Source organism: Sinohyriopsis cumingii, chromosome 14 (assembly GCF_028554795.1).
Source record: "Sinohyriopsis cumingii isolate HCF-2022 chromosome 14, ASM2855479v2, whole genome shotgun sequence".
Lineage (NCBI taxonomy): Eukaryota > Metazoa > Mollusca > Bivalvia > Unionida > Unionidae > Sinohyriopsis > Sinohyriopsis cumingii.
This window is the reverse complement of record NC_142974.1, coordinates 61,268,318-61,296,306: the sequence shown is the minus strand read 5'-3', so window position 1 is coordinate 61,296,306 and position 27,989 is coordinate 61,268,318. Positions and strand designations below refer to the sequence as shown.

The following is a 27,989-nucleotide window of genomic DNA, read 5'->3' as shown; positions in this document are numbered from 1 at the left end:
TAAATGAATGTAAGCATTTAATTTCAAGTTCATGGTAAATGATTTGAAATTTGATTTTTGAATATAGATTACTTAAAGTCAGCATTCTTGAGATATGTCAGCATATTAATTATATAATGTCATTTAATTATTTTATTTTACTAATTCAATTTAAAGAAAGAACATGATATCACGGTACATACTGATACTGATGTAATGATGCAATAAAAAAGTAATGTTAAATGGTAAATCAATATGTGTTTCTTGTTGTATCATGCTTGGACAGTTGTAAGTTTTGCTCTTGTTTTTGTTCTTCTTCTTCCGTTTCCTTAGTACGTTCAGCAGTGCACTATGAATATTAGTTACCTCAAAAAAAAGCTTCTTATCTACACAGATTACAAAGCTACAGTGGTTGGTCCCCCAGCTAATACGAGGAATCCAGTGACAAATCTAGTTCAAGGCTGATCACCATAAATGAGCTGTTATTAAGCCTCATAAATGGCGTCTGACTTCTCTGAACTGACAACGCAAAAGGTACAACGTGTCGAAGACGAACAACCACCTGAATTGTTCAAGAAGTCTAAAGCAACGGACATCACTCTTTTGATTGATGGGAAAGAGCTGCATTTCGGAAAATATCCACTTACACAGGCATCCAGTGTGTTTTCCCAGATGATCGAGGGTAGCGCAGACCAGACAAGGCTTCAAATTGATGATGTGACCTACAAGGATATGATAATGTTTCTTGAATGTCTACATCCCTCGAAATTACAAGAGATTACAGGTAAATAATGCTATATCTTTATTATGTACTAATTGGCAGAATGATATCTTAACGGTAAGGAAATAAATAGTTCGTTTCATTTTACATATAATTCTCAACCATACTTAAGAACACTTAATCGGACTGAATCCATTTTTTATGTGTCCTCGGCTTTCCAGGTGTGATTTACTATCGTTTAAGATTGAAAGATTGAGCTTTTTGCATAATGTATAATCAATAACGAGATGCAAATTTTGTTAGATGACACACTCACACACACACATACATACATACATACATACACACATACATACATATATATATATATATATATATATATATATATATATATATATATATATATATATATATATATATATATATATATATATACATACATACACACATATATCACGTGTGGGAGAATCATCGATATAACATCCAATTCACTTTAACAAACTTTACAACTTTACTGTTTCATCTCCAAGAATCAGTTTGAATATTAATTGATATTTGTAGTAAACGTTTAAGCGATCATGACAAGTTTTCTAACTCAGGAAAATAACGAATCTCAATGAATATTGACAGAATAGATTAGACATCAAATAATGATGTCAACGTTGTAGATCGGCGTCGACTTGGAGCAAAGTCTCGTCCAGTCTTCGTGATTGTTCAAAATGTATTTGGTAATAGACTAAAGTTCCTTATATTTACAGGTTGGTGTGTTTTAATTCTAAGGAGATTCGAACCTCGGTCCGGGAATGAACGGTTCCCATCGGCTTGCCTACAACTACCGACTTCATATTGCATTTCGATCATGCACACATCACTAGAAAATGACGTTACATGGTCGGTGTTCTAGGCATCAAAGCTTATCAGACACACCAAATTGTCGATCTAATAAGTAGTTCTCATCTGAGCACAGTCATTCTAGATTCATAAGATAGAAATCAAGTGATATAAAAATAAGTATAGGGAATTGCAAATATACACCAAACAGAACAGAAAGTGCTATCCCTGGATTCAAAAAGAAAATGCTTGATATTACTAACATATGTTCATAAATAATATTACACATATCATTTTCATATAGCTTAGAAGCCATATATAAATTGAATTCTTACCCTACAGAGATTCGAACCTGGTATGCAACTCGTTTTAATAAAGATTTTTTAGTATGATATTTATATAATATGGGATTCAGGGATATGCGCTTTCCTGTTTGGTCTATTAGTATTAATTTATCATTATACTATTATATAAACGTTGCATTTCTCAATAGAATGCGAATGGGTCAGTGCATTTAATAGTGTGATATATTATGTTTACCTAGCCTTTGAGCTGTCGTACCACTCGAGTCGTTCCATTCGACACACTCATACATTTTAATTACCTTCTATCATTATGTACACTACCTGATGTGCTTGACATTTGTAAATTTTAAATGATAGTGATCTTTGCCAGCTTACAATAAACGCTGATGCGTCAAACTTGTGTGTATGTCTACTCTGGGCAGTATTCACAGATAGAGATATACGGCATAAAATAAATTTAAACTAGCATGGGAGCGGTATGTGCAACATGTTACATGACCCGAGAGAGTTGGCAACTAAGAAAGTATTAATACAATTTGTTTCAAGGTGTATTTACCTAACGAGCCAGCCAGTTTATACTTCAGTCAATGAGGCTGTATAACTCGTATTGTCTGCTGTAAAGGGCCAGTCTGTATTAAGAGTTTTATTACGCAACACATGCTATGTATTCTTACCTGGTTTACAGAAATAATTAAAATTTTACTTGTGCAGATCATGTAACAACTCTGTTTTTGTAATATGAGTTCATACTAAAATAAGCAGTACAATTAGTTTAAAAAGTGATATGATTCATGAATACAAACAACGAGACAGACAGGTAATCGAAAGGACAGGAGCAAGCATATTGCCACGAACGGAATATCATGTATAGAAAAAAAAAATGCATCTTCGCATGATATGCTATTATACGTAACGATTAAAGTGGAGCTAGTACCACTCATTGGGGAAAAAAATGCGATATATTTAAATATCAGACATGTAATAATTGAATCTTCCTCGCTGATAAACATAATCTATATAAACGGAAATCCACCTCACTCTCAAAATAGGCCATATATAAAGGAGATAAAATATCTACCCTACGATTGAAAACAGTTTATCCTATATTGTAAAACAAGACCTGCCACAATGAATAAATAACTACATACATACAAAGATGCATACATACATACATACATACATACATACATACCGTTATGTATATTTAATTTAATTGATTTGCCTCTTAGTTTTAATATTTTTTATTTCATTATATGCTATTGTAATGTAGCATTGTTTATTTGAACTCATCCAAATGTTGTTCATTTCTGCTTGACCTGATTGAACTTTTTTTTTTTTTTTATTTCATTTATGTAAACAACTAACAGTGTCGTATTCTCCATATGCGTCAGCTTATAATGATGATTATTATTAAGGTAAACAAGAAGTGGTAAATATGTTGATCAGGGTCAGGGTAAGTGTTTTTGGAGATTCCCATCCTATTGTGTTGTAAGTAAATAAGGCTCATTTGATCATTCTAGAAGGTGTGTGTGTCATTTGGATTTTTAACGTAGCTTTAACAACGTTTTATTCATATCGCTACGATGTCTGGAGTGTTGCAGTTTATAGTGATGTATAGCACTGGGGCATCATGCCGCAGACATGTATTTTGATATTCCTGTCAGTCACATTATTCTGACACGAGGTCGATCGGTCCGAACACTAACCTATTAATGCTGAGCGCCAAGCGAGGAACCTGTTACGACTATTTTTATAAGTCTTTGGCATGACTCGGCCGGGGATCGAACACACGACCTCCCTCATCCGAGGCGTACGCTCTAATCACTAGGCCACCAGAGCGGTCTCGTTTTAGAAGGTTATTTTCCTTTAGGTAATGGTCGTTTTTAGAAAATGCTATGGTGACCTGAGGTGAAGCAGAGAAATATATTATCTTGTGACTGTGAGGATTTTACCAGTCGTGCTTTAACATCGGGCACCTTAAGTTGTATTATGTTGGGCTGAATTTTATTTTCTTCAAATTATTGAATTCAAGTAATTCTTATCCCTGAAAATACAAAAGTACTCTGACACAATTTTTTGATAAAGACATTTGTTCAAATTTATACTGAATTCAAACCTGGAATAATATTTACGTGATTCAGTAAGAGACCATTGACACCTCAGTACATCGTAGGCTCTAACAGACACGTCATCGCCTTTAATTTTGGATCTTTTCCGGATTTGAACTGAGTTTTATTCAGGACTTTTTATTATTAGGACTTGTGTCTTTAGTTCTTGGATTATATTTAGGATTTAATTCGCAATACCGAAAGTTTTTTTTTCTTCTCATTTTTCACTTTCTTTTCTATGAAAAAAATTGTTTTAAAATTTCACAAAGCTTGTTGTTTTCACTCTTTTCTGTTACTTGTTTTAAGAGCATAGACTCGTAGCAATACATACATACATACATACATACATACATACATACATACATACATAAACTAATTCACATGCTGCGTTGAACATTCTCTTTTGTAATGTAGAGAAAAAAAACAAGCATGTCTTAAAAGCTTCTTATATGGTCATCTAGTTCGCCTTCAGCAATGAGAACATTTTTAAAGATATCAGGCCACTCGAATCAAAGAGGAGTTCTAAACGCATTTATGCTTTTGTTATGTTATGTTTCAAGGCTAATATTTTGGGAGAAGTTAACTCACATTTTGTACTGCAGTAAAATGCAACTAAAAGTGCATTTTCTCTAAAACACTTGATAACAATCGTTTGAAATGATTGTATATTTACACACTGAAACGTGTTTACAACTGAAAGCTAATTAGGTTAGTTGTTTTCTTTTCTTTTTACCTAGTCGTGATTCTTATAGTCATTAACTTGGACAAAACATCTATTCCTTGGTAGACAGTAATCAATAACTGTCCCACTCATGTAGGTTAACATAATGGACCTATCACGCTAACCGTGTCATATCTAAATAGCTTCTGTCTACTGATCATACAAAATGTACATGATGTTTTAATAACGTAAGCGAAAAAATTGATAAGGTACCCTGTTAGATGTTAGCTAATACTAGATGGCTGTTATCATGTGTACTTCTCAAATCGGGTAAGACGAATTGATTGTAAGTGTACAATTATTAACACGCAAGTTAGCAACTTCTCTATATTTGAATTCTTCTTCAACGATAACCTTATTAGCCTAATTAATCGCTTGCGTTGATTGAAAACCTTGAGAATACAACAAAATTAGAAAGAGACATATACATTAAGAACGTTTTGCATTACTGGTGTGAAAAAAAACTTTGTTTGTTGCATTGTGGTCCGCAAATTATATGAATATTTTCAACCTTCCCAAGAGAGAATCAAGTATGATACTCGCGCAAGTTGTATCAGCTTTTATGTTGATGATTGCCTGCCTCGTGATGGTCCTAGAATAAATCAATTTAATTTCTGATTTTATCACTTATGGATTGCAAAACTCAATAAAAAATAATGTATCTTACTTCAAGCAAATAGGTTGCAGTTCATATTGTATTACTGTTTCTACCATATCAGTTGTTTTTTGCAAATGATTTCCTAATCAGAAATAATATGAACTGCTGCAAAGATACAGAGAACAATGCTATATAAGTACTTGGAGGTGAACAAGTACTTTGAATTTCGTTCGACACTCCACAAACTGCAAGCTTTAGTATCATTATTTTCTGCGTAACCTGCCGGATATAGTAAACAATAAATCTGTGAATTATTGTTTCCTTATTCTGTCCTATTTGGTCTAACCAATACTGGTAAACACAATTATTTGTGTGTCAGGAAAATATCGAAGCCACTGTGCACGGAAACATGATATATGTCCACCATACGTATATTTTGAAATTATGTACGTCTGCAATGTTAATATCACCTTATTTCACAGTCATAACAAACGATCCAAAACGCTTAATCTGTACATTTTATTTAAGTTAGTCATTGTAGTAGCACCTGCAAGGATTGGTTATGTTGGGTATATATGTGATATAATAATGTTTTGTACAAAGGTTCTTAATATATTGCTCCAATTCCTTACCTTATTTTAACTGAACAAAACCAAAAGACTGATTCCACCACAGAGGTGAAGATACTAATAAATAATTTTGACGTAAAAAACCTTAATGTATAGTCATATGACATTAAGAAGACCATTTGTAAACAAGATCTGGTATTTTATCTAACCTTTAGCACGTTTTCGGGCCAAAATAAGGTAGACAATGTTTTTTTTCGAAAGGGAATACCAATGTCCTAACATTAAAGGCATGCAACATGTTTACAAAAGATGACAATATTCAGTTAGGCCAAAAACCCTACCCTCAATTGTGACCAAAGTTCTCTGGCACAAAACAAATAAAATATACATGACAATTGTGCGCCATGTACAAACCGGAATATTTACTCAGAAATAGTTTAACGTTTGAGTTATTTTCAAATAATCAGCATCCATACATCTCTGTTTGCACCATCTGCAGTTTTTAAATTTTGAATTGTAACATATAGACATCAAGGCTGTTTAATCAACAAACAATTAAAACAGTCATATTTCCATACTTGTCACTTATATCGTAGAAAATACTGTTTTTGGGCTGATCATAAATGTTTTTTAATATCCGAAAACAAAGTATATTCTCTGCAAACGTATTGACAAGTTTGCCATTTGTTATAAATTACAGCGGTACTATTTCTCAACTAGGCCTTCCATTGTAACTTAGCTCTCTATCTATCAATCTGTTAGACCTAATCTAAAACGGAGCACACGGTCAAGCATACCTATGTGCATAGTAGACATCACAGAAGATAAAACATAAATCTCCTATATTTACCGGTGTACTTTTCATCATGCCCCGTGCTGTAGACGACTACTTTTTGCACACATATCATATAAGATGTCCACAAGATACTCTTTTTTTACAGCTTCTTCTCTTCCTGGATGTCTTTGGTTTCAATACATATTTTTTATTGCACTTTTTTACAAATGATTAACTAATCTTATGTATTGACACTTAAGTCTTTGATCAGCATGTGTATCTACGTTCTTTACCTTGTTGATAGCTACTGTTACAATTACGTTTTTGCTTTAAATCAATCAGTATACATTATAATAAAAGCTAAGAGAGCAGTTACTATTGTAACTATCCCTCCTAAAAAACACAATCCAGTTGCATAAACAAGGTCCTAACTGAAGATTCTCCAAACTTGAAATATTGTGTGTCATTTTGTATTTCTGCATCACTCATTCATGAACTTTGATCATCCCTACGGAACCATATTTAATATTTTTCGACTCGTCACACGTTCCTACGGAGGCGTAACTGATGAAAATAATTATATAAAATTTGACGCCTCTTCACATATATTTGTGACAAAAAAATATGCAATATTTATTTCTAGATAAAGCTACGCCTTTAAAAATATTTATTGAGTAAAATTTGAGTTAGGTAAAATTCCATGTGTTATCAGGTAATATGTTGTGAAATAAGTAAAATGAACAGGAATCACAACCTTTGCATCAACCGTGTTATTGGGCCAAATGTGTACACCAGTAGGTATTTCAAAGGACAACCCGCACGCTACCACAAGTGCTGGGTTACATTTTGCACGGCATATTGCGCTGATAACGTTTTTCTTTTCTTAATTAGTGTTTCCCTCACTACCCAAGCAAATACACGAGCTAGCAACTGATATTTAATTTTACATTGTAGGTTGCAGAATTAAACGTTTTGTTGGAAAAAATCCCATGTGGTATCAGGTAGTCGATAATGAAATGATTAGCTCAGAATAGAGCGATTTCCATTGATGTTTGCAATGTCAATCTCTCATGAAGGACCAATTGTTACGATGGTACGGTCTTAAGATATGCATTAGAATGAAGTAAAACCTACTAGTACAATCGGCAAATAATTTATATCCCTAAAATACATAGTGCACATTTAAGAGGACCTTAGAGTAGTGTGAATTAGATACCAAATAATCATAAATGTTCCATTCGAGTCCACACGTACGTAATGTTCTGAATGAATTACAATAGTCTTGCTTGTCTCGATGTATCACAATGATATAACCCATAATGCCTTTAAATGAGTTCTTTATAATCCCAAAGTAAGGTTCGGGTCCTAACAAACGAAGAACACTTTGCAATTTTATTTAATAGTTTCAATACATAATTGAGCGCAAGCTATAACTGAACACAACTATAAACTCTGATTATAGATTCGCAAAGACTGATATTGAAAAAGAAATCAATAATTGCTTTCCAAATCCAAACTTAGATCCATATTGCACTTCACCTAAGACATAATATTCTTTCCGATATATTCATATGTGTGCGTTTAAATTCAGATGACAAGAGGTAGGCTATTACAAGTATTAAGAAAAAGCATAAAATCAGACATGATATTATTGATTATGGATGTTTTAACTCCAACTTCTAGCGAATGTGTCTAAATTTTATAAAACCATAATGTGCCATCGAATAAATTTAATATTGTGTATGCCATGACATGTTATTATTTTCACCAATCCTATACAGAGCTACAATGAAACTCTTTCCTCTCATCAAATACTAGATAGATAATACACAGCAAAAACATATCAAAATATTACCCGATTGAAGTGCATAATGACAACATTGAATCATTCAGGATTACTAACTTCATGACTGGGGAGATTTTGATTAGTATTTTCTAATCTTTGTTTTCTTATAAGACTATTGCATGGTATGTAGATGCTGCTGAGTTATTAAATATTGTAACAAACTTTACTATATGCACAAATCACTGAATAACACGGTAAACGGTACATATATAAGTGTTTGTAAAAAGTAGCTTCAAATAGTTGTTTTACTGCTGTTTTTCTGAAATATGTTTGTTTGATGGTTACGATAATAGTAACCTGTGCATGTGCAGGCAAACTATGCTTAAATTCTCAGACTCCAGGGAAGCCGCTTTCTGTCGCATATGATCTAGTTATCTTTCACATCCTTTTCTAAACTGATCAGAAACAATTTCCTAATATTTGATATCACATTTTCGTTTCATTTCTTCAAATTACTTTTTAGTTAAATTTACATGTTGCCTCTTTCTGTGTACAAAATGTTTATGTTCAATTTAGGACGATAATTTCAAATTATAAATAAATAGAGGCATTTCGAGTTATGTTTTAAATAGATTGCAATTATTTCGCGTGTTGAGACTCATCAATTTCTTCGGGGCTTACAAAGGCAGAAGCTTTATTATAATATTCGTCTGCGGTAGGTGAAGTTTTACAAATGAAAGAATTTACAAATCCTGTTTACGATTGTATTGCTATTAATAATCATAATATAAGACCTACATAAGATCAAATTCTTCCCGTAAATGATATTGATAGTCTCGCTAGTTCTTTTACAGAGCAAAGACTTGGTCACTTTAATGCTGGGGAAGAATATAGAACGCAAAATGATATTAAATTGTACTCGCAAAAGAAGCTCAAAAGTGGGTTTGGACTTTTCCGTAAAATATACAGAAGGTATTAAAGATATACTAATAGGGAGTACATATCTAATTAAAAGAAGATTTGTTGATGGGGTTGATTTGAAGATTGACCCAAATCGTCCCACTAAGCTCTCATCACACAATTCAGTTGAACAGAGCTGCATAGAATACAATATTTAATATAAATGCATGATATACTTATATAATGAGGATTTAAGAATCCAATATATATTATACAATATAAAGTGTATGATGCATTAAATGAACCCACAGGCACAGAAGACGACTATGGCTGCAGACGTTGGTTCCTCCTACTCTGAGTCTTTTATAACCGCCTACTTCAAGTGATACATTTTGTTTAGAAATTCAAATGGCCTTAAAAAGCGTCGACAATTTATATCATCTATATAACACGACAGTGTCAGCATTACCTAGAATTGTTGGTATTTCGTTGATAATGTGTGGTGTACAAATTATTTACACACTCGCTGATCATGCTAGGTTATATGTTGTGGCATTAGCAGATTTGTTTTAATTTTGAAAGTTTCATCATATCAACAAACCAAACTTTTAGCACGAATTATGAGGTCTGAAATCTTATATAAAAATACAACAGCTCTTATGCTTATCAGCATTTAAAAATAACTCTATTTATACAACGGTTAGTTTTTTTTTTCAATCATGCGATTTTATGTAATATTGTAAGTATATATTCTTTCATGATCTAATTTTGCGCCCATTAGTCAATGTTGTTTACTCGGATTCCTTACTCGTCTTGTAGACAACCTGTTTCAGAGGGACACTCTCATTGGTTAATGTGACAATGGAAATACAGTCATTGGAAGGATAGAGCTCTCTTGGTTCTTCTCAACATATGTTATATCCAGTGTGTCCTCCTGTTTGACTAATTCAATTTCTTGACGAACTGTCCTAGAAAGCGTATCAAATTTTGAACTACCACCCTGTACTATATTGTCATTATAGTACCGTTTAAACCAACATTCAGCGAGTGACTGGAATTCGTTAAATCTTTGCCTAATCACATGATACTATTAATTGTCTGCGCGATGCCACTAGAAAAGATCAGGAACTATCGTCTATAACAGCAGCGTCATTTTTACTTGAATGATTTTATGAATTATTGAAATTTGGGCTTAATGTCTACGTAAGAATCTTAACAATGCTGGTCAAACCTCGGTAGCTCAGTAAACATTTTATGTGTCTTTACGTCGGTGGAAACGGACAGTATCATAATTATTTGTTCTGCACCTGTACATGTAAAATACAAATTGTCTTTGATCTTGCTCTTTTATTCCATTTAGCTATCTATAAAGTCCTTTTTCATAATGTTCATGCTGGAGGCTCAGGTTTTCTGTCATGTAATTAATTTCGTCATCCGAAAATGTTCTACAACATTCAAAACTTTTCGATGCATAGCTATATTTACGTTACTAAGCAGATACCACAACATAAATGGCATGTCCGCCATAACCTTTGTGAAATGATTTACGTTCTGTGATTGCTATTACCATTCGGTACTGTTCAAACAATACTGGTTCATCAGTAGATTTTGCATCCTACTTTATGCACTTCAGGCCAATTATTGATGAAGTATTTGTTACTCTTTTTCAGTTTTTTCAAGTTATGCTCTAGTCAAATGTTATTGTTGCCGATTAGCTTTAGTTTTATATATCCCACTACCGGCTTAAGTGGTATAAGTGGTTAAAGCGTCCGCATTGAATGCAGGGGGTCGCAGATTCAAATACCAGTCAAGTTAATACAAAAGTCTTTTAAAAATGGTACTAGCAGCTGCCTCGCTTGGCGCTTGACATTAGGAGGTTAGTGTCCGGACTAGTCGACCTGGTGTTAGGATGATGTGACTGGATGGGATATGATGTCACATTTCTGCGGCATGATGTATCAGGGCAAGACATCACTATATACTGCCACACTGAAGACATCGTTGCGATATGAGTGTAACATTGTTAAAGCTACGTAATAAATCCAAATAACACACACAACACTCATTAATTAGTTCATATTCATGTGCAGTAACTTTGAATGCATTGTTATAGGGAAACGTATTTTCCCCTCCAGACAATAGCTTTTCATCTGGTAATAAACACTAATTCTGTATGCTGACTGGACTTGTTATGTTCCATTTAGTCTAGTAAATGCTAGTATGATTTACTGTAACCATATATTGTCATCTGCTATACAACGCTTTCTTGATTCCGCCATCATTTCAGCTCACTTTGAAAAATACCTGTTCAAGTGACCTCATCACCCAATGGGAAATAGCAAAAATTTTCTAAAAGCCGATCTGACTCCACAAGCCCATGATAAATAATCCCAAAGTTCTTAGCAGGTTTTATTATTAGAAACTCTACATATATCTATAGATCTTATACAGTCTATAGGGACTGTACTATGTTAAAATAAAACCTTTACCATGTTACAAAGTTAGCTAAGTAATATCTTCTTTATAGAAATCACTCAAGTTTACGGTCATTAACAAAATTACACCTTTGATAGATACAATCATGTACTAACACTTTTGTGTTGTGGCAGTATTAGTGATGGTATTATTATTATGTAATTAGTATATTTATTACCTTTATTCTTGATGTTGTTCATATTGTTATCGCTGTTGTTCATATTATTTTTCAGACACAAATCTGGAAGGAGTAGTGACTATAGCTCACAGATTTCAACATGACGGAATACTTGCAAAATGCGAGGAATTTATTACCAAACAGTTTAACGAAACGAGACGTACTAGAGATGGAATGTATGACCACTTTTTCTTCCATCTGAACATTGCAGAACAATTTAATCTGAAGAGGGCATTTGAAGTTGGACTCTCATCACAACAATTGAAAAATGCCTTCTATTTCTCTCAAAATGCAGAAGCTGGTTTCTCACGTTATCCTATTAAAGGTTACGAAGAAAACATATACTTTTGCAAACTATCATCAGAAACAAAGTGGCAAATTTTACTAAATAGACTAAAGATAGCAGAGAGTAAGATTAATCCGTGATATGCATATAACCATGATACATTTTAAAGCTAATGATAGTATTCTGGTATCGGCAAACTATAGCATTGCCTCTATGTCAAACGGACAAGACATCTAAGCATACGTCTTAAAATTAAGACTGCTGGTGTTTAATGTTTTAACTTTATTAGTTTAAATCAAAGCAGGGTCATGTTGGTTTATTTCTAAATCAATGAATTACGATAGCAAGCAACTTCTGTTTTCAAGTTTCAGAATTATATCTCAAAACAAATGGATATAATTTCAAATGCAATGATATATACATCATTATTACCTGAAAGTTGTAATTGCGAAAGACATTTGAACTGTTGATGTTATCTAATGGACTAATAATTCTGCCTCTACACCTGCCGTCTACGCGAATTTATGGTTTGCTGCATTCCAATTTACAAATGGGAACATTATTAGATATGTTTAATGTTTTTCTGGCAGAGATCCAATACATATCCATTTTACAATTACTCGTCCTTCCCCAGCGGATCGTTGGGCTAATTAATTCTCATTACGTCTTACATTGTGCTGATCATCATTTTGATTAGTAGAGGTAAGATTGTTATAATTAATTATCAATCATATGATTGGTGTAGACGTATTACTGTATTAATCGTGATTTGAGAAGCGATAAATTTTGTCGCCTCCAATGATTAGAGCAGATATATAGTTGCAACTATATAATTAATCATGCTGCTTTAGCTTAGCTAGGGATTGAGAATGTCTATTATAAAACATGCCCATATTATATTACAAAATAGGATTGAAGGTTTTGATGTATTGTTAAAATTCAGTTCCTTGTTAGTTTGTACTGTATTGTTATCAATGTGACTTCCAAAAGATGAATTTAATACGAAAAAGCAATATAAAAAAAAATCTTAAGGTATAGTTTAGGGTTACGTGTAAGCACAGAAGGCTGGATCCCAACGTATCCTCGACGTCTTAAAAAGTTAACTATTGACAAGGTAACATTTAGTGTTTCCTCATTGGTATATTCCGTTTTATTGAGGATGTGTCAAAGTTAGTTTAATGCAACATAATAACGTGTAGCCGGAAGTCATAGCTATATGAAAGTCTTGGCTCTACCTGTAAATAATTCATATACATATGAAAAGCAGAGCCATTCTAAACATATCTCGTGAATGCACGACAAGATGGTTACTGTAAACCATTTTTCTATATTGTGGTTTCCTATGATCAAATAATGCCTTAACTTGACTATAGTTTCGATACCTTTCTAGAAAAACCGATACCTCTATAAACTTTAATTTTCAAGTTAATGTAAAACGAACTAAAGAGTTCAATAGCGGTCACTGCAACCTGCTTTATATAAAGCGACTTCACAGTTATTGGGGAAGAACATATAACGCCTAAAGCTGGAATGAAGACAGAGGAGACATCGGTTTTCAGGTTTAGGTTAGCAAGAGGGACAAAGTTGTTGTACACGTTAGCTATGGAATTACGTAACATCTAAGGAAATAGGCATCTTAATGTGTCGATTTAAACACAAAAATTAAATCTCCAATTTTCATTTGATGAGGATATTTTCGAGACGACCACAATCATTCGCAATCCAAAGATTATCAAAACAGTGACGTACAAAGTATCAAGATATTCCGTAGTTTTTGTAATTATTATGCAAACATGAGTTGGCTAAATGTTCAGTTAATCTTATAGAGCTTGCAAACAAGATGAATCCACAAAAATTTGAAAAAATCGCAACCAAATAGTCCAGTTTAAAATGGCACATTAAGCTGTTTTAGATTAACAATGCATATTGGAAACTGACGCAGATCTGTAAAAATAAATTTCGGCCAATAACTAGATTCGGAAAAAAAAAACTTCTGTAGACACAATATGCCCCAGAATGATTCTTGAATACCTATAAAAGCGGAAATGAACACTTAAATTGCCTATCATTTTATACCTCGTTGTGGTGCTTATATTCGTAGAGAACAGATATCTAGGGTGAAATGCTCCTATCTCGCACATTTCAAATTTTCCCGCTCTCTCTCTCTCTCTCTCTCTCTCTCTCTCTCTCTCTCTCTCTATATATATATATATATATATATATATATATATATATATATTTATATATAGTGTGTGTGTGTGTGTGTGTGTGCATTTGCACTGAATGTGCGTTAATATCAATAATACAACCCATAAAACATGATTTTAGTTTCGAAACCACGTATCGATGATGTATATATTTCCATTAGTTTATATTCATTACATCTGACACCTGTTTGGTTTTTTATTTAAAACGTTCACTCATATATATATATATATATATTTAGCGCTGAGTTACTGTTGTAATCTTGCAAGAATCGCCACATAAATGTCATTTTATGCATTTATTGCTCATATTTGTGTCACAAAAGTGTAGTTCATACACTTTGTACATGAATTACGTTTCTGAGTACCTAATGTTTGCTGACTTTTCCAACTGCATATATTTAGCAGGAATGATATCGACACTACACGATGAAAAGTATATTAACATATGTGGTCATCTTAGCATGTTATTTAATAGGTTTGACAACATCATCAGTGACGTTTGGTTAGTGCCCAATTTCCATATTCCAATTTGGTTATATTGCAGATTTCTCTGTTTGCACATTATTTTCCTTCAAAACGTGAGCTAGTATACTTACGTTATTGCATCTTTCTTGAATATTCCATTTATTAATTAATTGATATGAATCTTCATTATTCGGCACACCTTGACTGCTTGACGTAATGCTGTATGTATGTATGTATGCTATATATATATATATGTAACTATAGTGGAAATATAGATGTTCAAGCTCTTTGGCATGCCATATTATCTGTACAAGGGGAAGCATATATAATATTAAGTTCGCAATTCGTATCCATGTATATTTGCTATATTCTTGCTCTAAGTTTGAAATCTGTTGAAAGATGTCATTGCTTATAACGTGAATTTTAAACTTGGATTTTTATTCAAGACATAATTTATAACCAATGACTCTTGCTGCCAAGGCCTACAATTAGAGAAGCATACAATACGCTTGTTCCATAGCAAAGTGCCTACACACGGATGACGTCATTCTGCATACCATCTTGCGTGAGAACATATAACCCATTAATCACTCTGCGTACTAAAAGCAATATATATAGCCCATTAACAACACTCGATATATTAGCCCTCATAAAGGCATATAACTCGAAAATCTCACTCGGTATTCCAGCGCACTTGAGTACATGCAGGCAATTACTCACACTTGGCATTTTATCCCACTCGTCTGCATATAACCCATTCACCATACATAACACTCCATCCCTCTTGAGTGCATACTGCCGATTGATCACATTGAATAATAGCTGTAGATAGTGCGTATATTATTTGGACCTATCCTTCTACCCCAGCGATAAATGCCACTTACTTTTCTTTACACATATTACATATGAAATGACATCATAAGCGAACTTAAAGATCAATGTATAGTCCCATGGTAATTACTTTCGAATGTTCGATATCTTATATCATATATGGATATAAGTGTGATCGACATATAGCATAAGTGAATAAGAACATACGTTATTGTACATTCAAAGGGTACCAGTCAAAACATAAGATATTCTCTTATCATATTCCATGACGGCAGTGATACATGTACCATTGTATCACCCCATGCAGGACTAATAGTACTGAAAAAGATACCCTCTTATCACTTTCCTCCCGATTGACGCTAGTAACAAATATATCATATCACAACCCTTTCCGACTGTATGAAAGTTGATGTTTGGATCTAATAACGACGGAAATGGTGTTGTATTGCATTGTAGGCCGATAAAACTAAACAGACGTTTAGAGAAGCATTATTAATTATTACCATCAACATCTAACCATGGGATAATCACTACAATTTACCTTCATGAATAAAAATAGAAACAAATCATGTCTCAGGAGTCACAAGAAATCCATATATACGTTCACACACATATATCTATCTATCTATCTATCTGTCTGTCTGTCTATATATATATATATAATTCTCTCTCTCTATCTATCTATCTATCTATCTATATATATATATATATATATATATATATATATATATATATATATATATATATATATATATATACACATGTATATAGATTATTTTTTATTCTGTATATGATTACACTTTAGGATACGCCGAAAATATAGTTAACGTCGTTGGTTGTAATTGAAACAGCGCTCAGTCGTGGTAAACAGATATAAAAAATTCACTTAAATAATATACTGGTTAATCAAGTAATCTGTCTCAATGTGTGCATCTGTGGGTGTGTTTGTGCAAGTGCGTGTTTTGATGTGTGTCTTAGATTTTAGCGTAGCTTTAACAATGTTTCAGTCATATAGCTACGATGTTTGCAGTGCATATATTTATAGTGTTTTCTAACTCTGGGGCATCATGTCGCATATATTTAACATCATTCCCAACCAGCCATCCTATACTGATACCAGGCAAACAAGTCCGAACGCTAACATCTTAATTATGAAGACCCTGTGAGGTATCTCGAAGTCTTTAAAATGACTCGGCAAGGGGTTGAACATGCAATGACAAGCAATCAGTGTCCACATGTAACAGCATACAGGTTGGTACAAACATATCGTGGCAGCCATTTATATATTTTCGTAATTATCATAAAAGGCAGGCAATTTTACATGCACGATTTTTCAGATACATTCTCTGAAACAGAAAAGCGGAACAATGTTTTATACTTAGGGAATGACAACTGCATATGCGTTCTAACAACATGTGTTTGAAACAAATGCATCAGCAATTTCCATAGTTATAGAGCAAATCAGCATTTGAAGTTGCCAACTGACACCACAAAAGTGGATGACACTTAGGAAAATTACTTTGTGAACACTGTATGATCACTTTTAGATCGAGATAACTGTTATTAAAATGAATAAGTATGACACTGGATAAAATACATTAAGCAGTCTATTTGGTTAAGTAATTTTTGAACTTGAATGATTAAACTTTTGGGGAAGTTAAACGTTTCCAAATATAAGAACAATTGGTGCAAATGGCTACATTTACAACTTTATTGAGGATCGGGATGATTAAAATGTTAAAGACTCGAATGGAGATTAAATTGTATCATATTTATCTAGAAAAGCGTATCTCAGTACAATAAAAATCATGATCTGCAAAAAGGTTGGAAATAAATTCACGACAGGATAATGGCAAGAAATGGTGTATGTCGTGAATTGGAAAGTATATCATTATTGTTTCTCAGTTGAGACTCAGCAGAAAGTATATAGCAGTTACAAAAGTTTGAGAACCTTCAAAGAATCTGTTTCTAGAATTTGGAATTTGGAATATGTGGGGAAACAGGAGAGTGGAAATGGTTATTTAAACATACCCCCATGAACTGATTTCTTATGATCATAAAACAAAAGCTGTAAAATAACATGTACATGTAAGAACACTTGGTTGACGCAAATATCATAATCACACTACAACCGTTTAGGTGCCGTCCTAGGTGTTAATTTAAAGAACACTCTTTGATTTAATTACAAGGCACATTCTCATGTGCGAATACAAGGCACATTCATATGTTTTAATGCAAGATTCATGCTTGATTTCGTTATAACGCACAGTCTTAGCTTTGAATAAAAGATATCAAAAAAAGAAAAAGAGTTTGCAGTCAGAAAAACGAAACATATCCAAACCCAGTTCAAATATTCATACAAGGAAAAGGCAGGAAAAGCCCCAAACTCAATAAAATCGTTCTGTTCATTTTGTACTAAATTTATATACTGAGTTAGTAGAAATGCAAGTAGCGCTGTAAAATAGTCGAATATAAATATTTCTTCCTAGATATTATTGTATAGAACGTTATATTTCCTACAATATCTAAGAGATAATGCATTATACTGTGTTGTGTTCAGTTAGCAACAACATCAAGAAGGTAAACATAATTACAAATTGGACTGACGTATCAAGACGTGTCAATGGGAACAACTATGTTTTAAATATATGCAAGGAGGTAAGGTAAGAATTTTCTACAATCACATTCTTAGACATACAAATTTGTAGAATTTTAAATTGCTAGCAAACTTAAATTTCGAAAACGTCTTTAATCGGTGTTATTTTAAACGACATGAATACTGGGCCACTGCTAGATTATTTAAAGTTACACCTTTTATGTACATACAAAAAGAGGCTTTGATTATTTCTGATCCAAGTAGTTGATCACTATATATTAACAGTATAGAATATAACATTTTTAACATCTGAAATCTATACATGAAACATTAGGAATATTGCTTTATAATCTTGCAAAATATTTACTCTGAAAGCATGGTGAAAAAAATGACTTATTTGTGGCTTATAATGCATCGCTTGCTTGATGTACACACACAATGTTCAGCCATACATTTTGATGGAAAATCATTGATGGAAAATGTTATGAATATTATTTATTTGCATATTCACTCTTAAAATGCAGTGGCTCAATTACCCGTAACTGGACAGCATTGCTAGTTGGTATAATTATGTCTTATATTATCTAGCACAACTTATGTCTTATATTATCTAGAAAAATCAACAACACTTATATCTCTGTGATCCGATCTAAACGTTCAACAAAAATGATGCAGTATTATAAATTAAATGCGAAATAATCCAAAATAACAGTAGTAAAATTTTAGAATTACGCGGATAAATTTAGAAATGGCACAATATAAACTATGTTTGGGTGAGTTTATTATAATTCAAAATAGCTTTTATTGACACAAAGTTCAATGAACATTTTAGCAATTGAAATTCTAGAATATAATCTATTCTTCTCGAGTTATTTCTGAAATACTGATCTAAATCAGACAATAGTCATTTTATATGAAATCTCTAAACATGTGTTTTTTCCACGTGATTAATAAGATAATAGCATGAGCAAACTTCCAACAAAAGCCTTGTCTAATCTTAAACACTACTGACATTTAACGCAAGGTACGCATAGACGATGATTAGATCAAAACATCGTAGCAAAAATGGATCTGTAAATATTATTTTTACATCTTAAAATCTCGAATAAAACGATATTAAATAGGTATATAGCGGCTCTACTAGTACAGGAAAAGATATATTCATAACGTAAAGATAACTTTTGCATATTTCTCAGATAAGTGTATCACAAATAAACACCTAAATAAACGTAGGAAGACATATATCATCTAGCACAAATTATGTCTTATATTATCTAGAAAAATCAACAAATACTTATATCTCTGTGATCCGATCTAAACGTTAAACAAAGATGATGAAGTATTATAAATTAAATGCTAATTAATCCAAAATAACAATAGCAAAACTTTAGAATTACGCGGATAAACTTAGAAATGACAAAATATAAACTATGTAATGATCATTGTAGTGGTGATTACTATTCCTATTTTTGCAGTTACACAAGAATTTGTAGTATAGCTACAATCAATAATATAGGCCTGATTGAAAACTTCAGCTCTATGTGTAATGCAGAAAGGTCACTTTCTTTACCACACATGTATTAATGCAGATCAGGGTCATAATGAAAAATTGCTATACAAGTAAAGTCATGAAACACTTTTTGTCCATCTTCTTCTGTATAAGACCTTGACAGACCCTTTGCATGTGTGCCTGGGCTCAACTGAGCATCTTATTTTGTTTGGTTCATCAGTCAATGACTGGTTGTAAGTCTAATAAAACCACCAATTTACATGGGAAAGCACAGATGTAAAGGAATACAACCTTCCGATATTATTGATGAGAAAGAAAACATAACCAAGACTGAAAGAAAGAAATGTGAAAGAGCCTGCCAATTTGTCTCAAAATAAATAAAAAAGCCTTTTCTTTTTTCAAAAATCACAATATATTTTAATAAAAATAAGCTTCTCTAACACAAAACCATAAAGCACACATGCAATGTTTTCAAACTGAACATGTTTACAAAGTCTGGTTGAAATTAGTGTGTCAAGATTAATATAGCACTTGCCGAGGGACACAAAATGATGCACGATAGCAAAAGCTCACTTGGTTTTACAGCCAAGTTACGTAAAACAAGAGTTCCTTCAAAAAATTATACTCCGCTGACCGAAGTGAATTTCCAGCAACCAACAAATGTTTCTTTCTGTTAACTGATAGTGTGGAAACTATCACTGATATTCTGAAGGAAAAAGACAATTTTTAAAATGGCCACCATGAGGACCATAATGGATGCAAAATTGGGGCCATTATTTTAGGTAAAGTCTTCTGGTTGAAACCCTATGTTGATATGACCATTCATTTAGGAAGAGTAGAGCTACGATGTTTTTCTAGATAGTCATTGTAGCAATCATACAGTCTGTGCAGATTGGCCTCATTGAAGACCAAAGTTAAGTCATAGGCGTGAACTTCGGTAACATGACCAGGTAAAACCAAACAAGCATTCAAGTCTTCCAAAATATAAATCTACTTAAATAAAATATAAAATCAAACAATGTGAGAGAATAAAACATAACTTAAAATTGTATGATGGCTGCTATAGTGGCCATTGTGGATGTCACCTCCACAATTTTTTTTATTAACGACCATTAAAAGCCTTTTGGTGAAAACCAAATGTCTATATAACTATCCATTCAGAAGCATTGTCATTTATTTTCATGTAGGCTGGATAATAAATCATCTGGCGCAAAACCACATGTCAATATGATTTTCCATTCATGAGATGACAGTAACAATATTTATATGATGGCTGCCATAACAGTCACATCTGATGTTAGATGATGTCAGATCAGAACAAACAAAATAAACAAGTTATTTGCTTGCTTTGACCAACTCTTGCTAAATATGACCCATTTTTACCAGTGATGAATGTAAATGTATATGCACGTAATGATGAGTGTCATGAATTTTCTTTATACAGATAAATATACATTAATGTTCACGAATATGTTGCTTTGACCAACTCTTGCTAATAATTGGTTCAGCTAATAAATATAAAATAAATTGGTGCAATGTGAGATTATTGTCCAGAGTAACACCTACGTTTCGTACTGATTGTGTGAATTTAATGTTGGTGTTGCTGATATTTATTGTTTTAGGTAAAGGATGTGAATAAGAAAGTGATGTGATGTGATGTGATTTTGATTTTTAACGTAGCTTTAACAATTTTTCAGTCATATCGCTATGATGTATGCAGTGTAGCAGTTTATAGTGATGTCTAGCACTGAGGCATCATACCGCACACATGTAGCAGGATGTCCCATCCAGTCACATTATCCTGACACCAGGCCGACCAGTCCTAACACTAACCTCTTAATGCTGAGCGCCAAGCTAGACAGCTGTTAATACCATTTTTGTAAGTCTTTTGTATGACTCGGCAATGGATCGAATCCACGACCTCCCGCATCCGAGGAGGACGCTCTAACCACTAGGCCACCGGAGCGGTCGAATGAGAAAGTATTTGTGCTGTAATCAGAATGGCCCCAGTTTTATCATCATTCATCTGCAGCTTGTTACATGTCATCTATGATTTCACATCAGAAATACACCTCTCTACACCTTGGATGGTAGCATCAACTTCAGGTGGGTGGCTAGATTTGTATATTTGGGTGCCCTAAGCGTACAATTATTGAGATAATGGATCATGATATTTGAGAGCGGCTGAGTGCATAGAATGAAGAGAACAGGTCCAAGAACATACCCCTGTGCAACACCACAACATAGATCAACTGGGCACGAGTGTATTCCATTTGCAGACACAATTTGTGTCCTGTTGACAAAGTAGGACGTAACCACAGTAAGGCTGTATCATGAATACAAAATACATGCTGAAGACGGTGAAGTAGTATATCGTGGTCATTGTGTCAATGCTGCAGAGAAATCAAGCAGGCTGAGGACTGTAATCTTTCCGCTGTCCAAAGCAGAGACAATGTCATTAAATACTTTTAGAAGAGTAGTTTCAGTACTGCGGCAAGGGCGATATGCAGATTATACATAGGTAAAAAGACTATTTGAATTCAGATGAGATACAAGCCTGGATAGAACAACCTTTTCTAAGATTTTGTTATGAATGGGAGATTAGAAACTGGGCGGTAGTTCTTTAAATCGTTATGGTAGTATGTTGATTTCTTCAGCATAGACTTTACAATGGCAGTTTTGAAAAATGATGGAAATTCCCTTGATGAGAGAGAGGTATTAATAACATCAGTTAGCGAGGGCAATACTGGATCTATGCACTCAAGCAGCAGTGAATTTGATCAAGTTCACATGACTTTGGTGCACTCTTCATCACGATTGTACGTACGAAATCCATAGAGACAGGTACAAATGCTGCTAATGGTTGCTGCTCAAATTCTGTATCCCAACTGTCTGGTGACGACGAGTCAATTTAAATTGTGGTGTCAAGCTTGTCTGTAATGGTTTGTACTTTGTCACGGAAGAAATTTGCAAACATGTCCGGAAGGTCGACTAGAGAGAACGTAATTGGAAGTGGCGTAAATTTGTTCCTTAACATTAGCTTGTTAGTAATCTCGATGAGCTCTTGCAGCTGGAACTTTCCATGATCTTAGTTGTTGTTTAGTGGGCTGATTTCGCTGCATGGACTATATTTGTGACATTAATGTTAGCGGCTTCATAGATTTTCTTTTGAATAGTGAGTCTGTTGGAAAGCCAAAGCCTTTCAGCTTTACGGCCGTCTCTTTTAGTAGTGCATAGCTGATCCCTAACACTGTTATACCATGAAAAACACATTTGAATTGATACTCTGCACTTGGTAGCTTGGGCATGTTTGTCAAGCAATGAACGCAGGCAGTTATCGAGCTGTTCTGCTGTAGGACGTAAGCAAATTGTTTGCTTGCTTGTATGTCATGCATTAGTTTGCAAGGTTGCTTGCAGAACATTCTTAATTTAAAAAGGAAATAGACCCTTAACTCAACATCTGTAAAGATGTTTATCTCTAAGTAATAGTTATCTTAATATACAAACTAAAATCGCAAACAAAACTTAGCAATGTAAAATGTTGTTTACAACAGCAAAAACACAACAAACATTTCTGGCCAAATTTGAAAACTGTCAATAGTTACTGCATCACCCAAAGTCTGCCAAACCATTTTATTTGCAGCAAGAAGTCTCATTTTCCTGCACTAGACATAACGCTTGGCCTTTATTCCAACATCCTGAGTACTCAAGATAGTTTGCATGCCTTGGTTTCATTTCCATATGATCCTGATATCATGCAAAGTATGTTTCATATATCAATGTGACAGATATTCCATGCTATAGTTTGTAAAAGTTTTCATGGAAACATCTCTAAATATGGCTGAAATTAAACGACACTTTACCTTTTTCATTAGAAATGCAAAACCATTATTAACTCCTTAAAAGTCAATATCTTGCTTCTGACAAACAACAAAGCATGGTGGGTAGGAATAATTCACTTGATCATCTTCAGAGATACATGCTTTAAGTTTTGTTTTGTTATTACCAAATGAGTATGATAAATGGTACACCAAACATCCATTCCCAAAATTATGAGCATCATTCAGTGCATTCCCCAAGAATCAGTAACAGCCTTCGTACCTACATTATGGTGGGTGGCACCTCAAAAGTCGTGACCTACTATATTATCAAATACCTCATCTTTCTCAACTCAAATGCAATCAAAGGACAATTTTGGTCATGGAAATAAATGAAGTTTTCCTTTTTTACACAGTCAACCCAATTGTCTTCATGGAGTAACTGTGCCTACTTGACTCCACTATCAAAACAGTTCTTTGTTTACAGCATGAAATGCAAGCCAACAAAACATTCTGACCAGAGTATGGGATGCAGATCTCAAGTTCAAACGGGTCAAGACGGGTAATATATATTCTTTAAGTCAATGTGACCTTGGAGTTTGAGCTCAAAGCCACGAAATCAATAAATGTATTCCTTGTCTAAAATATGGGTCATCCTCAAAATTTGGTCAAATTAGGTTATAGAGTACTTAAAGTAATTTGTTGAAACTGTATTTGGGGATCTTTGACCCAAATAAATAGGTGTCTTTAGTCTCAAATGCATGACAACCACAATCTCTGGTTCATTGTAGGTTACAAAGAACAGAAGACATTGTCAGTAAGCTATATTTCCCTTACTGGTCAGTGACCCTGACTGCAAAATGATTGCAACAGTATGAATTTTGGAAGATGATTATTGTACCATAACTAAGTCAAATCTTGTTGCAGTCAAGGTGACATGTAGCAATTAACTTTAGCGTATAGGCTTGGAGTGCAATAAGTAACTGCCTGTGAAAGAAAGGATGCTCTGCTGCTTGGGATAGGGCATGATTGATTTTTAATCATGACCTGATGGAATAATGGTTAGAGATATAGAAGAGGCGACATTAACGTGGGGTTAAGTGGCGGGAAACGCATCGTATAGACAAACCAGAGACAATTATGTGCCATTTGGATTGTGTGCGTGTGATTTGGAATTTTAATGTAGCTTTCACAATTTTACAGTCATATCACCACAATTCTGCAGCATGGATGATTATAGTGATGTCTAGCACTAGGGCATCATGCCACAGACACGTAGCATGATGTCCCACCCAGTCACATTATAGTAGGCTGACCAGTCCTAACACTAACCTCTTAATGCTAAGCGCCTAACAATACAGCTGTTAGAAACATTTATATAAGTGTTTGGCATGAATCTATTGGTGTTCAATCCCTCAAACTCCTGCATCTGAGCCGGACACTCTAATCACTAGGCCACTGGAGCAGTCCCGAGCCATTTGGAAACAAGTGTCTAAAATTAGTTTTTCCTGAAGAGTTATTAATGAAGGCGAGTATCTTTTCTCATTAAAACATTGTCCATGGGATGGGTGTCTGGAAGTGAGGGACACGAAGACATTCAGTCATAGAAAAGTTAGCGTGTCTTGGAAAGCATAAGGGGAAAAGAGCTCTATATGCAAACCGGTGGGGAAAGAGAACATCCAACCAAGGTATGGCGGAAGACCCAAATGAGGCTGGAGAGAGAGAAAAGAGGAAAAGGAATACAGCGAATCTGACCTTCCACAAACACTGAATTCGGAAGTAGACACAAACAGGTTATGCCGATATACTGAGCAGTGAGTTTTATTGTTCACTCGACTTTATGATCAAATTTGTTTTATCGGTATAACATAATGGATAACTGCATTTCTTATAAATTTTGAATTATGTTTCTAAGAGAAAGTGTATCATTCCAATGTCATGTTCAATTTCATATTGTTTATGTAATTTATTAAATTGTTGCTGTTTCGTTAAATACGGGGTGGGGTGGGGGTCTGTGTTGTTCTATTCTATATCTCTCCTCAGATCTATGTTATTCTATCCATTAATTTCATATTTGACATTTTTATTTACTCAATCTGGGAAAAAACACCACAGTCAATCATCTCCTAAATAACAATAACCAATAAAAGCGCCATGTAACTAGTGGGACATTCTCTCTGAATCAATTAATGTCTTTTTCATCTCCTATGTGGGCCATTTACAAAGCAGTGTGTATGCATGTATATAACCATCTTCAGTTTTTCGGTCCTAGTCACCATGACATTTGATACCTAAAATTAAACAGATTCCTCCCAAAGGCATGCTGATCAAATAGTTTGGTAACCACACACTGTAGGGATCCTAACTTATTCCTGAGAAAATAAAGAACAAGCAGACTGACATCTGGAAAACATGTGCACATATAATATTATTACATGGTTGTTGTATAAAAACTGTAAGAAGAAACATTATGGTTGTCATGCATTACTAGAAGGTACAGCTTACATTTATCTAGTCCAGATGTCTCAAACTGATGGCCCATGGAATTATTTCCTGCAGCCAGGAACGACATATGGAATTTGTTGTTGTTTTTATAGGGTTTAATGCCATTTTTCAACGCAAGATAGGCTATACATTTCAGATAGTAAAAATGGTGGAGGAAGAACCTGGGAAAACCCCAGAAATAACCACCAACCCACGAGAAGCTACCAGCAAGTTTTCTCACATACCCACACTGGCCGAACCTGTGACTCAAACCCACACAGACAGAGGTGAGATGGCAGTGATCCATAACAGTGAGAGCTTTAGACCAATCTGCCACTTTGGGCGCCACGGAATTTGTAAAATAATTAATAATGCAATTTCTTTTTTACAGTCAGCCAGTTTGATACAAATTGGATTGTTACATCATTTACTTCTTCTTTCCATCATTTCAACTATCTACCATGTTTTTATATGAACCACTCTTGACATGTCAAAACTTATTAAGCTTTGAATTTCAATAAATGTCGAAACTCATTAGTGTTTGAATTTAAATGGTGAAACTATCCAAGTTATATTTATTCCAAACGTCAGATATAATGTAGTTTCAAGCTCAGCTATGGCAATTATAAAATTAAAATTGTAAAAACAGATGAGTGGTTGAGGTTTTCGTGCTCACATTTGTGATTCTAACAAATGAAAGGATGATGCCAATTAATGCAGCAATATACTGATTAAAAACTACCAACACTTATTCATCATGTAAAAAATTCCAAATGCAACTAGTTTATCACTAGAAAAATATTTTGCAACTTCAAGACCATTCACGTATCAGAACATGCAAGATTGGAATTTATTTGGAATACCACTGGAATTCATTTGGAACATTACACTTTTGGAAATGTGACAGTATTTATAGGGCTATTTGGGATTTAATTCACAATACTGTTTAACTCCTTTTATTAAAAGGAAACAAATTATCTGTTGAATTTTACAAAACGTGATGATTGTTTTATCTTTAACTTAGTTGAAGACCATAGAGTTGTAACAAGACAATATTAAAAGTCTTTTAGTGAAATCCTGATGACAATATAACCATCTATGCGGGGGGGGGGGGGGGGGGGGCTAGTGACAGCAACATTTTCAAGACAGCCAATGTAGCGTCAATATTGGATCTACCAATAACAACATTTGCACTTAAAAAACAGCTAGGTATCATAAGAAGTCTGTTGGTGAAAACCCTATGTTGATGTAGACATACATTTAGGAGAAGCAGATATAACGACACTTTCAACATGGCCAGCATGGTGGTCATACTGTGAGTCAGTTTACACTGTTTTCATTCAGGACTAACTAGACATCAGAAGAACTCTTCTGTCGAATACCCATCTCAAAATGACATTCCATTGAAGAGTAGAGCAAGAATTTCCAAATGACCATTTGGGTCATCAGTTTAGTATCATTGTCATTTATGACCAACTAGACATAACAATAAGTCTTTCAGTTAAAACACTATGCTGATATTACCATTAAATTGGTCACTATGGTAGCCTGAGTGGCACCATTTTCATTAGACATCTTAAGTTTTTAGTAAAATCCACATGTTAATAAGAAATCCATTTAGCACATGAAGTGATGACAAAGATCTCAAAATGGCCACTATAATAGCCATTTTGGATTTGTGAACAGCATCATTGTCACTAAACTATTTGCTATGGAGGAGTAATGATAAAAAGCTTTTAAGATCGATTAAAGCTGTGACAGCTATAATGGAACTCAGAACAGCACCCTTTTCATTTAAGACCAACTAGACATTAGTTAATACATTATATTACCGTCCATTGAGTAG

At 33.9% G+C, this 27,989-nt stretch overlaps 1 protein-coding gene across 1 annotated transcript; it reads left to right on the top strand.

The window, feature by feature from the left end:
• Nucleotides 1-302: 302 nt before the first annotated feature.
• On the top strand, nucleotides 303-16,301 carry LOC149783960 (uncharacterized). The gene is made up of 2 exons (XM_089932085.1): nucleotides 303-763; nucleotides 12,002-16,301. Exons 1-2 carry the CDS (start codon nucleotides 478-480, stop codon nucleotides 12,370-12,372), a joined length of 657 nt encoding a protein of 218 aa, XP_089788211.1. The 5' UTR covers nucleotides 303-477; the 3' UTR covers nucleotides 12,373-16,301.
• Nucleotides 16,302-27,989: the final 11,688 nt, after the last annotated feature.

Coding starts and splice junctions, on each gene's coding strand:
- LOC149783960 (XM_089932085.1), top strand. CDS start 478: ATGGCGTCTGACTTCTCTGAACTGACAACGCAAAAGGTACAACGTGTC. Junction 764..12,001: donor GAAATTACAAGAGATTACAG/GTAAATAATGCT, acceptor ATTATTTTTCAG/ACACAAATCTGGAAGGAGTA.